This window comes from Tinamus guttatus, unplaced genomic scaffold (genome assembly GCF_059628265.1).
Source record: "Tinamus guttatus ecotype Peru unplaced genomic scaffold, ASM5962826v1 Tinamus_guttatus_pri_ptg000323l, whole genome shotgun sequence".
Lineage (NCBI taxonomy): Eukaryota > Metazoa > Chordata > Aves > Tinamiformes > Tinamidae > Tinamus > Tinamus guttatus.
The window spans coordinates 922,963-936,812 of record NW_028288857.1 but is presented as its reverse complement, the minus strand read 5'-3'; the positions used below and the strand labels follow the sequence as shown (position 1 = coordinate 936,812).

The following is a 13,850-nucleotide window of genomic DNA, read 5'->3' as shown; positions in this document are numbered from 1 at the left end:
CAGCTGGCAAACTGAATTCCCACAGTGTGTTAATCCCTACAACTGTGCCACATAAAAGCTCTCTCACAGCCTGTTGCACCCTCGGATGAGAGCGAAGGATGCCCAGTCAGGGCCTGATCTTAAAGAGCTTCCCCAGTCCCAAATCCCAAATTCCCCAGTGGGTTCACCAGGCCCAGCCTCCCACCACACAAATACAAACCACAGGCAGCTCCTCTCTGCTGAGGATCCATTCCCCTCGAGCAACCACCTTGGCTACCTGCACCACTCTTCATCTGCGCTCTGCATCCCCGCACAACTGTTTTGACCTATATGAGACCCACTGGACAAATACATCATTTATCAGCACAACCACCCAAATAAAGCAGCAGCGCAGAGAGCTCTGCAAAGATCCGTTCCAGAAGAACAGGCACATTTCTTTTTTTTTTTGGTGAATTCCCACAGAAAACCTGCTCCTCATATAAATCTCAGTGTGAGGTGAACCTTGGCGCCTGGCTCTGAAAAGCCGTCCTCTTTTTGTGCTGGTAAAGATAAACTTCACTAAGATAAATCAGATGCACTGATCTTGCCACTCTTAGTTCTGTTGTGCTCTGATTTAAACCTGACAAATATTCTCAAAATAAAGAGCTGAAAGTTATGTGGTGTTCTTCTTCTGGACTACTAAGCAAAACAAAACCATCAAAACTACTTCTGTATGAGCAAAGAAGAACTTGTTGGTGCAAAATACCTGAGTGATAACAAACTTTGCCATTGCTCTTATGGGAAAAGGCTGTTTGCTATTTTGGTAGAAGGAAGGTTTCTTATGAAGATAATGTTTCACTTTTGGTTTTGAAAAAATGAGCTTAAGGGAAGAAGGGGGAAAGCAAAGAAGCAAAAATAAATTCTACTTTGCAACAAGCTCAATTACTCAGAGTTTCCTAAAATGAGAGGCTTAGTCAGAAGAACTGGAAAACTTAAGAAATGCTCCTTTAAAAACAACTCCCACAGAGCCAAGTTCCCCACCATGACTGAAAGACATGTGAGCAAGTCGGGCCGTTCCTCAGTTTAAGCGGAAGGCACGTGCAGGTTGTCTCTCTCCGTTCCACCTTTTCAGAGCTCTCTCTGCTCTGCTCTGCTCTTCCCTCCTCCTGCAGGGAAGGGAGGCCCGTGCCACAGCACAGCAGTGCACTGCACTGCAAGGAGCTGGATCCATTCCTTGTCCGTGTGCTCTCCCACTGGCCTTGCTTGACGGGCGGGAGGGAAAATCGGAGCCCCGTGTCGGGGCTGCCCTGTCTTTGCAAGCTTTAAGTCTCAGCACTTCTTTGGTGTCCTTAGGAGCTGCCAAGGAAGCAAGACCAGGCAGGCACTGCCTTGCTGGTGCCATCAGAGGGCAGGTGAGGTGTCACACCGCAGCCCTGTGCCACTGCTGCTACCCTCCCGTGGTCATTTAGACGAGTAGGATAACGGAGAAGACGCCAGCAGGCTGGAAAACAGAGTTCTTAACACTTGGCTCTTCCTGATAAGAACCTGGATCCATTCAAAACATGACTCTGCCAAAAGCTGACAGCTACACAAAGCACACAAATATTGTAGTTTTGCCACACAATTATTTTGCAACAGTAGTACTATCAAAAACACCTACAGCAAAACCAGTGCAGTGGGAGAGACTTCCTTATATTTTCCACATGTGGTGGTTGTCCGCAGGCCGAAATCTTGATAAACTACAGAGCCAACCTGGCCGACTTCACTGAAACACTTCCAAAGAAAAGTCCGGAGCTGGAAAGTTGCTGTTTTTGCTTCAGCACCACATGACAGAGAGGACAACCATATTCAGGATCTGGCCAAAACATATTTCCAGCTTCATCTCGGATCCATACGGATTCCATCCAAAGGTCAAGAGCTACATTTTTTGGTGAGGAATGTTCTGCTTTTGAGACACAATGTTGTCACTGTGATCCACTTCCCCTACTCAGAGCAATCAGCGCATTGTTCCCACTGAAAATGAGAAACGGCTCGAGACCTCTCAGATGGAAACAGCCTTTAAATCCAAATCATTCTAAAGAATAAAAACAGGCTGCTGCGTAACACAGTGATGCTACTTCAAATAAGTCATTTTAAAGGACACTTTTTCTCCTAATTTATCAGAAAAAAATAAAAAATAAGAAGGTACTCCAAGAGTTCAGAACACATAATTAAGCTGCAGTCGTTCTCTAATTTATTACACTTCACAAGTACAAAACCAAACCAATCCAGTCTTCACTGTCTAGCAATGCAGTTGCTATTTATTCATCAAAAACAACCACATGTTGATAATACAGGGCTATTAAACAAGTGAATTTGTCCCCTTCATTCGCCACACAAACAGGCTGGAATTACACACATATTCTAAATCAGGGTTTCTAGAAGGAAAAGACTTCATTCAGGGTCCTTGCAAAGCAGCAATGGTGAATGTTAAAAGTATTCTCATGATAATACAAGGAAAACTGAAAAGTGCAGGACTTACCTTCCACTGCAAAGAATGGAACCACTGATCCCTCAGGTAACTGTTTGCAGCCTGCAATAAAAAAAAAGGCACAAATAGAATCATTACTTTCTATCACTGAGCCAAAACCAAGCAAATTGTCCATGTGTTCTTTAGATCCAGCAAAGCTGCACTCGTGTTCATCTGAACTTCCTGTCCCTGTCTAACTTCAACCCGTCTCATCAGCGTGAGGGAAGCTCTTTGCTCAAAGCCACACTACAACAAATTAATTTTCTCAGAAAGCAATGACGCAAAGACCTTGCTGCACGTGTAAAATTGTGAACCAAAACTCTCCAAAACATCCATCTCCTCCACAGTGGTGTCCAACCCAACACTGTGAAAAATCCTCATCGATTTCCGTGAGGTTTTGAGCACACCTTTAACATCTGCAGGACATTGGCCTTCTCTATTAATCACCATGAGCAGAGCAAGACAACGGCTTGACATTTTGCTAGCAGGTTGCCTTTTTTCCCATACATTAGCTTCCTGTCTTGTCCTATTCCTCAGCTGGCCACAAAAAGCAGTTCAAACACCAGCTCTTTTGGCGATACTAAGAAGGAGTGAGCAGCGAGCGCTGGGACGTGCACACGCTCGCAGAGACTGTTTGCAGTAGCTGCACGAACGGTGCAAGAGGCGTTCCCAGGGATCACCAGGTTTTGTCCGTGCAAAGCCCGGCTGCCAGAAACCCAACGTGTGAAGCAAGGTCAGGGCCAACGCAGGAATAGTTCAAGCCTCCCAAAGGTCAAAAGGCTCAGAATCAAAAAATATAAAAGCATCTACAGTGACGTAAATATGCATGCCTTGACAAGGTGACATCAGTTTGAAATATTTGAGTGGGTAGACATGCCCTTTGGCTTTTCCAACTCTATTTCATTTAGTCTTGGCCAGCAGGCAATTTTTACTTACAATTCAAAATGTTTGATGTGACCAGTGAAAACTGAAGGACAGCCCTCATTCACGTTCAAACAAATGGTGAGGTTCTTCATTAGACTAAAAATGACAGACTTCTTGCAAATTAAAACATCCTTCGTGCTTTTTTCCTCACAACATTTTAGCTATGGATTCGAAATTCACATTGCAGAATGAAGGTTATTTCTTGCAAAAATCATGAATAGCAAGAATATTAAAAGTAAAAATGTCACCGGGTTACAGAATTCTGTTTAACTTCCTGGTTAGATCCTGATCTCACAATGACATGATTTGTACTGATTTCTGTAAATTAAATATGGTACTTCTCTCCCTCCCTCTGTATACATACATTTATGTATATATATGTATATAAAATACTACATCTATATAAAAATACTTATATTGTATATAAATATACTCTGCACATATTTGTATATTGCAAAACATGTTAATATATACTGTATGAATGTTTTATAAAAGTTATATGTGCAACATATTATATATATATATATATATGAGAGAATCAATTACTTATCCAGTAGATCTATAGACAAAAAAAATCATAAAAATCAATCTGGACTGACCAGAGTTTATCAAAAACAGACTTTAAATTTCATGAAGCACACCAGCATATCAGAATATGTAGAAACTAAATAAAAATAAAGTAAATGATTATATTTAATAGTTTTTTTACCTATTAAATAAGTATGAATATTCCAACGGTAAAATTTTTTTGGCCTGCAATGAGAAATTGTGAACTTCAGGACATTTCTGCTTGCCACTACTTAAACATTTTCTGTTATTTACACAATATTTTATGCATTTAAAAGAAAATCAAACACACTTTCTGATGAAAGACTGAATTTTAAATCAAACTGTCTTTTTGAGCAGAAAGCCCTTCATTGGGGGGGCCACAAATATTGGCGTGGGTTTTTGGACAAAAGGCCCTGCGGCATCGAGCGCTCGAGGTGACTCTAGTTGAGGTTCCACATCCTGGTGCAATTCCCTGATTCCCAATATACGCATATCACAATGATTTGAATTCTTCCTTTCAAAGGGTCCTATCAAAGCCCTAAAAAAACAAGTAAAACTGTGAAAGCTTCTCAAGGACACAGCATCATATTATGAAATGGCAACAGCCAAGTTACACATCGTACATACACCGCTTCCTTAAAAGCAATCCAATTCTGATTAAGCATACAGCAGCTATACTAACTTATTAACTAAGATCCCCAAGATACTGTTTTTAAACCGAGAAAATGCAGAATATTCCATATTCTAGCTAAAACCAGTGAGATGAAGTACTTCTCCCACCAAGGCAAATACCTGCCTTATGTCCCTGGTCTGACCACGACATGACTTGAACCAAAAGCCACCCCAGTCTAAAGTGAGAGCAAACACTGAAGCACTAAATGGAAACTGCTGAGAACTCTTCATTATTCTCCTTATTCAGGTGATAGGTAACTGCAGATTGCAAGACCACAATAAATACCTAAAAAATGCTCTATTCAGATAGATTTTTTGACTAACTTCGCTCCTAGTGTCTCTATAGAGGAAGAATTAGGAACTTGCATATAGGTGGATGAGAGAAAAAATAATAAGGACAACAGCATCAGGCTGTGGTGGAGGTGTGAGCGGACTGCAAGGACTGGAGGAGAAAATGAAGACTTAGATAAATGGTGAAAACCAAGGCAGCAAAGGAAAGGCTCGTGCAACTTGAAGACAGTGACACACAAATACCATTTACCACACAAAACTAGCAAAGTGACCAGGCTTCAGTGTGGTACCAGTGTTAGCTGCTGTATAGAATGGAGAGAGATCCAAAACACCTGTCCCGGCATCCAGGGTTGGAGTCTGAACCACTCAAAAACTAGGACCTGTCAGACCAGTTCCGAGGAAAATGAAGATGACGGCAGTTTCAAGCGAACACAGAAGAGAAAACCCAACCTTTAGGGAATCCCGGCAGTCCTACCCACGGTCAGGAACCAGAAAGGCGACGGTCACTCAGCAGCGCCCTTTCCACGGCGCCAGGAGGGCTGTGACGGCCGCGGCGCCCAGCCGAACCGCTGCTCCCTCCGAGGGGCTGCCCGGCCCGCGCTCCCCCCTTTCCCGGGAAGCTAATCCTCCCCGCGCACCCTTCCGCCGCCGGATCCGCGCGCCGCAAACCACAGCAACGCGCAGGAAACGCTGGATCTTCCGCAGAGGGCACCGAACACCTCACCCTCGCACAACACCCCGTCTTCACTCCCTCCTCCTTTCCAGCCTTGCGATGAGAAGGGGACTATCGGGGGGTTTCTATCCTACCAAAGGAACAGAGAGTTTCACAGGGTGACAGAAATGTCATCATGGCTCTTAGGTGCCCACACGGAGAGCTGACCAGCTACCTGCCCCTTCTGCACATGCAGACCTACATGTATGTACAAATTCTGAGGTTTAAAGCATAGAGTACCAACACAGGGAACCCGAATTCATCTTTGAAAGCTTCATTCCGAATTAGAACAACATCTTATAGACTAATACTATTCGCTGTTTCAATTTTGCAGGCACTGTATGCCGTGGTGTTGCCTATGTTGTGTTTCACTTCCTCCTCTGTAACTAGGAACAGCAACGTATTTCTCCTCACGGGCATGCACAAAATGGAAGCCTTGATCTGTGAAATGACCCCTGCTGAACTGCTGAGAAAAAGCCTTGAAACATGCAACAGATCACCCATCATTAGGTGTTTCCTTCTCCTGATCCTTAAAGCAAAATCCTGTATTTCAGGGTTTACTCCTGGTTGATTTTGTTCCAATTTCACACATATACAGAGTTCTGTGGGCTTAAGACTCACCTAAGGTGAGCACATCTGCACTAAAGCTGCCCCTTCCAGTGCACTGCCTACATCTCTTCACTTCAGCTGAGGGTATCACCTTACTTATTCAGCTCCAGCGTGCAATAAAAGGAGAGAATGAGACACACAAGACTTTTAGCAGACAGTGATTAAGGATCTTGGCTGCACTGGAAAAGGTTTCCTTTTTTTACTCTGTCTTGTCTGCAGAGCAGGTCCTGCTCTACTCCTGCAGTTCTTCCAGGACTTAGTCTGCAAACGTTTTGCCTGCTGTTCCAAGCAGTCATTAAGACATGAATGAAGTACATTAGAGATTTTGTATCTAAATAAAATATAGTTTGGGTCCATTTGTAGGTAGCGTTTTGACAAATTCAATCAAAATGGCTTTAGCTGGAGCGAGGGCGATGCCAAGGTCTGCTTGGAGCGTTTTGCACTACCTAAACCTCCCAATGGTTTTGCACAACCATAACACATAGTAAAAAAGTACTTTAGAGAACAGGAAAATGTGGCAAGAAATCCCTTGGAAATCCTAAAAGACTCAAATATACTTGTAGCGTTTTTATTTATTTATTGTTCCAACAAGTAGGAATACCACAGTGTGCCTACTTTAAATGGTCTTTCTTTTCTGATCCTGAGTTTTTACTGTCAAATTTTACATTTACTTTCTAATAATAGTGATATTATCATTAAAAAGGCCACTTGGGACTTGATGTGGCACCAACTTTATTCATGGGATTAGGTCCAATAGTTTCAAGCAAACTGCTCACAGCAGGAAAAATGTGCAAGAGAGTAAATGTCTGCATAGCTTTGGTCAATACGAATAAATTTAATCTGCTGCTCAAAAAAGGGCAGTATCTTCCTCTGCAACCTATTACTTCACTTCTTAGCCAACGAGTAGGAATACTTTTAAAAAGTACACACTACTCAAGAGCAATGCAAGAATGGGCTTGTCTACAGAGCAAAGAACTCTTGTGCTAGGCAGTAGCTGGACTTGCAAATGAAAGTTGGGTTCTGCAAAGAGAAAGCTACCTGCACCGTAGGCTAAAATAAAAATTTACCACAAAAATCCAAGGGAAACATTTACCGTTGGGACTCCCTGGCAAAACAGCGTGCTCAAGCCTGGAGCTGAAAATGTGAGCGTCGTGTTTGTCCAGGCTTTCTGTTTTGTTTGTATTTCCTTCTGGCTACACCCGAATGTCAAGAAATGAATAAAACAATGTTAGTGTTGGGGTTGGGAGAGGTGGCTTTAAGGCACTTAGGTCCCATCCAAAAGAAAGAAAACCTCATGGGAATGCAGCAGGTTTGTCCTGAGTGCGATACTGAAGCCTTCTTCCTGGGACTCTTTCCACATTTCATGCTGAGCAGTTTGCAAAATTTCATTCTCCTCTTCCATTTTGTCATTCACGCTTAGTTATCAACTAAATTATCAACAACGTTATCAACTGCAGCATCCTCCTCATCCAGAAATGTGCCCAGTGCTTGTCAACAGAAAGCAGCAACACCAAAGTGCACCACAAAAGCCCAGTTATTGCCAATGCTAAAGAGCTTGCACTTTTTCATAAGCTAAATTTAGCTCCTATTTCCTGGCCTAAAGAGCTTGTGTCCCGTGAACTTTTTTCCAGCAACACCCTTGCTGACACCTGCTATCCTAGTTGTGTGAAAGGGGAGGCGGGGGGAAATAGAGTTCACTCCTCACTGGAACAACCTGGAATCTAATCATTTGGCAATGGGAAAACACAAGCCCTGCACTGCACCAGCACGTCTAGAAAACCGACTTTCCATGATTCCCCAAGGGATGATGAGGATTTCCAACTGCTGAAACAAACTGTGTGCTCTGAAACCCAGCTCTGCTCAGGCCATTGGGTTTGTACAACAAACACCAAGTGGGAAGCGCCCACAAAGATGACTTTTCAATGTGATCTCTGTCCAGATTAAGTTCTCTAAGCACCAAATCCGCCTCTCATGCCGGGAGATGCATCCTGTGATCACAGATCTGGTTTCCTACGAGATGCTGCATCACCTCCGGCGCTATCTGTCAAATTGCATGTGTTAAAATAGGTTGGGACGGGTCAGTATTGCTATGGGAGGACATGAGGATGATTTGCGGAAAGGTAATGGCACTCTTCCTTCTCTGACTCATTACTGTGCAGTAATAACCCAGAAATAGACCTTGGTGACAGCAGGCAAGGGGATGAAACTCAAACAGGGACTTGTGGCATTTATCATGCCTAACCCAGACAAATACATGAAAGATATCCCAATACCACATGCTGACATCCTGTTACAAGAACTGCTTGGAAATGAATTTCCATTCTAAGGGAGGTTCCATTAGTCTGAAATTCGTTTCTGTTTCAAATTAGAGAAACAGAAGCAACTGAAATTTTAAACTTTTCTGCAAATTGAGAATTCTGAAAAGGCTGTGGTTCAGAACTACCAAAATGCTTCAGTTTATGCCAAACCGTGTCAGTAATATCACACGGTGCTAGAGGTTTTATGATAAAGTTTGTGCAAAAACATATCACAGATATAAAATTTAAATTAATCAGAAATCCAAAATCAGAAAAAGAAGTGAAACAGTTTGGTTAAACATTTTCCTATAGACAATCATCATCATCAAAACCGCTCTTTGGAAGCAGTACTACTGAGAATGTGTTTTGGACTCTTCTCACTTGTTCCACTATCACAGGCTTCCTGTTTCAAAGGCACTATGTTGCTTTACTGGGCAGTATGTTGCTGCTATGACTATCAGGTCTGAAGGATTTTGTAAAAGATTTGATGCCCCAATTTCCCATAAATGTGTTGAAGACTCCTGGAAATACGAAAATGCTTAAGCATGTAAGGCAGAACTTCTCAGCATCTGTTTCTCTGAGCCTCAGTGAATGTAACTTTTGCATACTTAATTCTTTGTCACATATACCAAAGAATTTCTTCTGAACTCAAACAGTAGCTAAACCTAGTTTTTGTATCTTGATTTCTTGTGTATCCCTACATAATTTTCAATAACATTTTGGTTTTATTAACACACATTAAAAGTATATTTTGGAAATCTATTTTTACACATCCTTTGACATGGCCAGGTTTAATGAACCCAGATACTACCAATTAACAACTCATACTAAAAACATTTTCAAAGTTTATATTTTCAGTTACATTGAATTACAGTCAAACATAAACTTAACAGCAGCCTAGCTCACTCCATTTCTTTATCGTTTTCATGAGGTTGCACAAAAATGGCAATTTTTCAAAGAAAAAATCTAAAGCATCCATGTTAAGATGTCAATTCCTTGCAAATGTAATCTTTTTTTTCCTTTTTTTTTTTTTTTTAGGAAAAAAAAAAAAAGCAAATGGCAGCCTGGGTCCATTTAGATAGGTCCATTTAAAAATCTGTATGTCCTAACAAATTCCCTTTAAACTCAGCAAGGAGCCATGGGTTCAGACTTTGTTTATTGCTAAGCAGGTTGGGTAAAGGTGGCTACCCATAAACTATGGAAAAGACTCAGACACCTAATTTAGAAATGCAAATGCAACTATCTGGCTGTTGAAAGGGAGGAAAAAAAAAAAAAAAAAAAAAAAAAAACGTAAATGCTAGTACCACTAAGTAAAAGTAAGGAAATAAACAGGGTCAAAACCATCTCAAGAAAAAAAATCAAAGTTGTCCAACTCAACAAATGAGTTTCTCTTGTATTAATTCAATCAACAGATGAGACAAGGAAGATTTTCACAATACTGCGGACCCTATTCAGGCTGTTGGAAAACCCGAGTTCCCTCCTGCTTCCCCCAAGTCCACACACCAGGGAGGATTTTCACACCACGGAGCCGGGACTCAGGTGCCCTTGCAGCAGCCTGGTTGAAATTCAGACTCCCAACAGCCCTGGAAACGCCTCAAACCAGTAACTCTTTGTGGCTCCAGAGACAGCTGAAAGTGCACCCAAACCCTCTGCCCCAGAAGAGCCCAGGAAATCACACGTTTCCAAGTCATGAGTATTCAAAATTCTTTTAGGGGACAGCCAAACAGATGGATTTTGAGCTCCTTTTCTTACTATAAAGCAGGTTCAGTGGTCAAAGCACTCCTCTGTCACTAAACTTGGAATTATCTCAGACCTGCATAGTCTCAGAGGTGCACAGAAAATCTGGATTAATGTAGATCTGATGCCTTCTATTCAAAAACAATTGCTACAGAAGTGAACGCAGAGGTCTACCTATCTATCTGTATGCATATCCAGCCTCAAATGAAATGAAGACCAAGTATCTTCAAAAAAATATACATACACATCCATTCCCTTGCAAGTTACGGATTGTCTGGAAGAGTTAGAGCATAAGATTCTTGACTTGCTTCATGTGGGAATCGGACTATATTAATTCAGTTGTTCTAGGCCTGAATCAATGCTCTGTTTCACAGAACACTATTCAGAATCACATCATCAGCGCGAAGATGAAATTGCTGTGGTGCAAAATTCCCATTCTGTCTATCAAACAATACAAAAAGTTTCAAAAGTAACACCCTGAGCAAATTTGCTGGCAGAGAGGCAACTTGACACCAATAAATTATCTGCCTTTTCTAGGTCCAATTAATTAGGACTGAAACTTGATGAACCACAAACACAAATTCCAAGATGTTCATTCAGGAGACAGAAAGAGGACTGTACTTCTGTGTTTACTGTACCTGTAGTAAGACAGTACCCCCCGGGATTGTGAGCTGTAAACAGTACTTAGGGGCGTTCTCCCAGGAGAGCAGTTGAACATCTTCGATAGCACTGTAGGAAATGGAGTTTTCCATGTACCCCGTTGGCTGCAAGAAAACAGAGGAGAGGAAAAAGGTGTTTACTTGGTCATCAGAAGCTTCACAATTTCAAAGAAAAGCAATAATATCAAAATTATTCTTGGTGTTGAAAATAGTTGCATAATCCCTAATTGTAAAATGTAAAATTTCTATATAGGATGGTCAACAGATTGATCCACTCACTTCCCTCCAACTTTCTCAAGTGTAAAATCACTCATCTGCAAGCAAGATTAAACGAGATGCCAGTGCCTGGAATACTGAAATGTCACAGGCTGATTTTGCTGTTGCTTTGGACCAAAACACAGTAGAATCTTAACCCAAATTGAAGTGAGAGAGGAAGGTGTCTGCCCGTGCACACATCACATGTGGGAAGCAGCCTCTCCATCACACAAATGGAAGACCCGTGTAGTATATTAAGGCAGTTTTATTCCATGCTTTCTTGTTGTTCTCCCTGCCTCCAAAGTGGATCAAGCACATCATCAGATCTAGACTGCTACATTTGACCATGGGTTTTGGGACTCCAAAATTCAGCCTTCATCTTTCAGACTCAAAATCAAAACAGAGCAACCAACCTGCTCAGCTCAGCTCCTACTTAAGCACCAGCTCCCTGCAGAAGCTGCTGATGCTCAGTTTCCAGTAAAAGCCACAGTTAAAACATAAATAACTGCCCATTGCGGTGACATGCACCACGTAAACTGATGGTAGCAAGAAAACGTGAAACTCCTTCCTAGTATCCCCAAAGCATTGCAAAGGTTTGTGTACAGTTATCCCTGAAATACACACGCCTACGTGCAAGCACACATAAAATCATGTTCTAGACACCAGCAAATACACACAGCCATACAGCTGTGCATTTACTGAGAAAGCATCTGCAGTTTGTGGCACACACATACTTCACCCTGTTTACGTAATCCCCATACTTAGCAGGGTTCCTCAAAGACTTTATTATTTATTTCTCTTTGTTATAACACAAGCAAAGCGATCAGCATCCTCATAGCAGAGTAACTCTTTTTCTTCAAAAACGCTGATTAATCCTACATGGATAAGCCCTCACGCTGGCCATTTCTTGCAGGAGGAGAGCGCTCGGTATATTTATGAATTATTTTCTATTACGGTTTGCATCTAAAACTTCACAGACTTACTCCCACTGTCCCCAGTACAGAAGTTATTTTTAACCGACAGCCTCGCAAGGAGGAAGACGAGGGAGAAACTGCTTCTGCCTCGGGGCAAACAGGGGCAGCTCCCAGAATCACAACACAGGATTCCCGGGGGCGAGTGTGAACCAAGCAGACGGCGTGTGCAGCGTCTCTGCCTCTCCTCAGTTAAGTAGGTGTTGCATCTGCAAAGCAGACACTTCAATAATAATACACTCTCTGTGTGCATGAGGCCATAAGCAGCCATTGCCAAAACGTTATTGTGGTCCTATAACACAAATTTGCTGCACAGAAGAGTCAGTTGTCTTTCCAGCAAGAAGCTGGGGAATCTTAACATATTTTTAAGCAATGCTTGCTGTGGGGGTGTTCATTTATAGCAGCCCCGCTGAAAATTTTCACTGTCTCTTTAACAAAACCCTCGTTAGGCAGGAAGTCTGATAAACTTCTGCTTATTCATTTACCCACAATATTGTTCTCCACTAGTGACTGGAATCCCAGTGGCTTAATGCTGATACTGTACGTCATGCTTTGCCTACTGGAGAGTAATTATCTTGTTCTCACAGGAAGCCAAAGGCCCAAGATCCCTTGGTAATCAGCATTACAACACGCGGGGAAAAAATATGAAAACAGACAGGCTGAAATCTAGTATGCTCAGGGGGCAAACTTATCAAAAACAAGCTCCGGAGAGACTGGAGAAGGGAGAAATCCAGGACCCGCAGGTGCGAGCATAAAATGAAATGAATCAAAGCAATTTAAATTTCTCTCTTAACAAGATGCTGACTGCCCTTAACACCCGCCATTAACTTCAAAGAGCATTTGGAGAATTCTCACCAATTCCGTTCCCAAGGGAAGCCTCCTCCATACCTTAAACTGCCCATTTAAACAGCCTTAAAGATAAGCGAAGCAGTTCAGTCACAGCTCTGTAGTCCTATTCAAAGGCACTAAATTCCACATAAACTGGTCCTCACACAACAGTCTTTTTCTTTAGAGGGAACAGGGTACCAGAGTTCTGCCACCTTCCTGTGAGCAGCTGAGATGACTACCTAAATTGCAGCATTAAACTATGCAGCTGGTTAATTTCTCCAAATTAAAGCAGTATTTCAACAAGGCAACTTACAGAGCACGCCGACGATCCCAGCTCCATAGCAGCTATCCAGCCACACCTCGCACAAAACTTTACCACAATTCTCTTCAATCTTACCCAAAAGAGAATAGACCAAATCTATTTTAATCCCTAAAACCCAAGCAATGTGTATTACTTCTGCTTTCATTTAAAACATCACGTTCTAGAAAACCAAGTATTTTCAGAGCAGGTGCTTTTGAGTCTGAAACACACATTACAGACAGTTTCACTCCACTCTGCAGCCAAAAGAGGCTAACTCTGAGTGATTTATTACTGTGTAAAGCTCCCCAAAATGGTGCTTTTAGATGCTGTTAAGCACCAAAGACCACATTCCCACATTAGGGTTGTGCAAAAACGCTTTAAAGGAATCCTGCAATGGAGCCGTGAGACTTCCCAGACCTCACGGGGGCTCTGCTACTGCATCCACTTCAGGAACAGCAAAGTCTTCATTCCTTCCGAGCCGCCACCGCTTAAGCCGGTGAGATGCCACCAAAGAGGCTCCACACAGACAACAACACTGAGGATATTCAGATTCGTCCTCGTAAAATTGTCCTTCCCCT

General features: G+C 42.2%; 1 protein-coding gene across 1 annotated transcript in view; it reads right to left on the bottom strand.

Annotated features, from left to right (window-relative positions):
* The window catches only part of CMIP (c-Maf inducing protein), a 124,083-nt gene that overhangs the window by 46,456 nt on the left and 63,777 nt on the right, over nucleotides 1-13,850 (bottom strand). The window contains exons 2-3 of the mRNA XM_088529057.1: nucleotides 10,897-11,022; nucleotides 2,480-2,530 (exon numbers count right to left, since the gene is read on the bottom strand). Of these exons, the coding sequence (XP_088385183.1) occupies nucleotides 2,480-2,530; nucleotides 10,897-11,022 (177 nt within the window). The remainder of the gene's footprint in view (nucleotides 1-2,479; nucleotides 2,531-10,896; nucleotides 11,023-13,850) is intronic.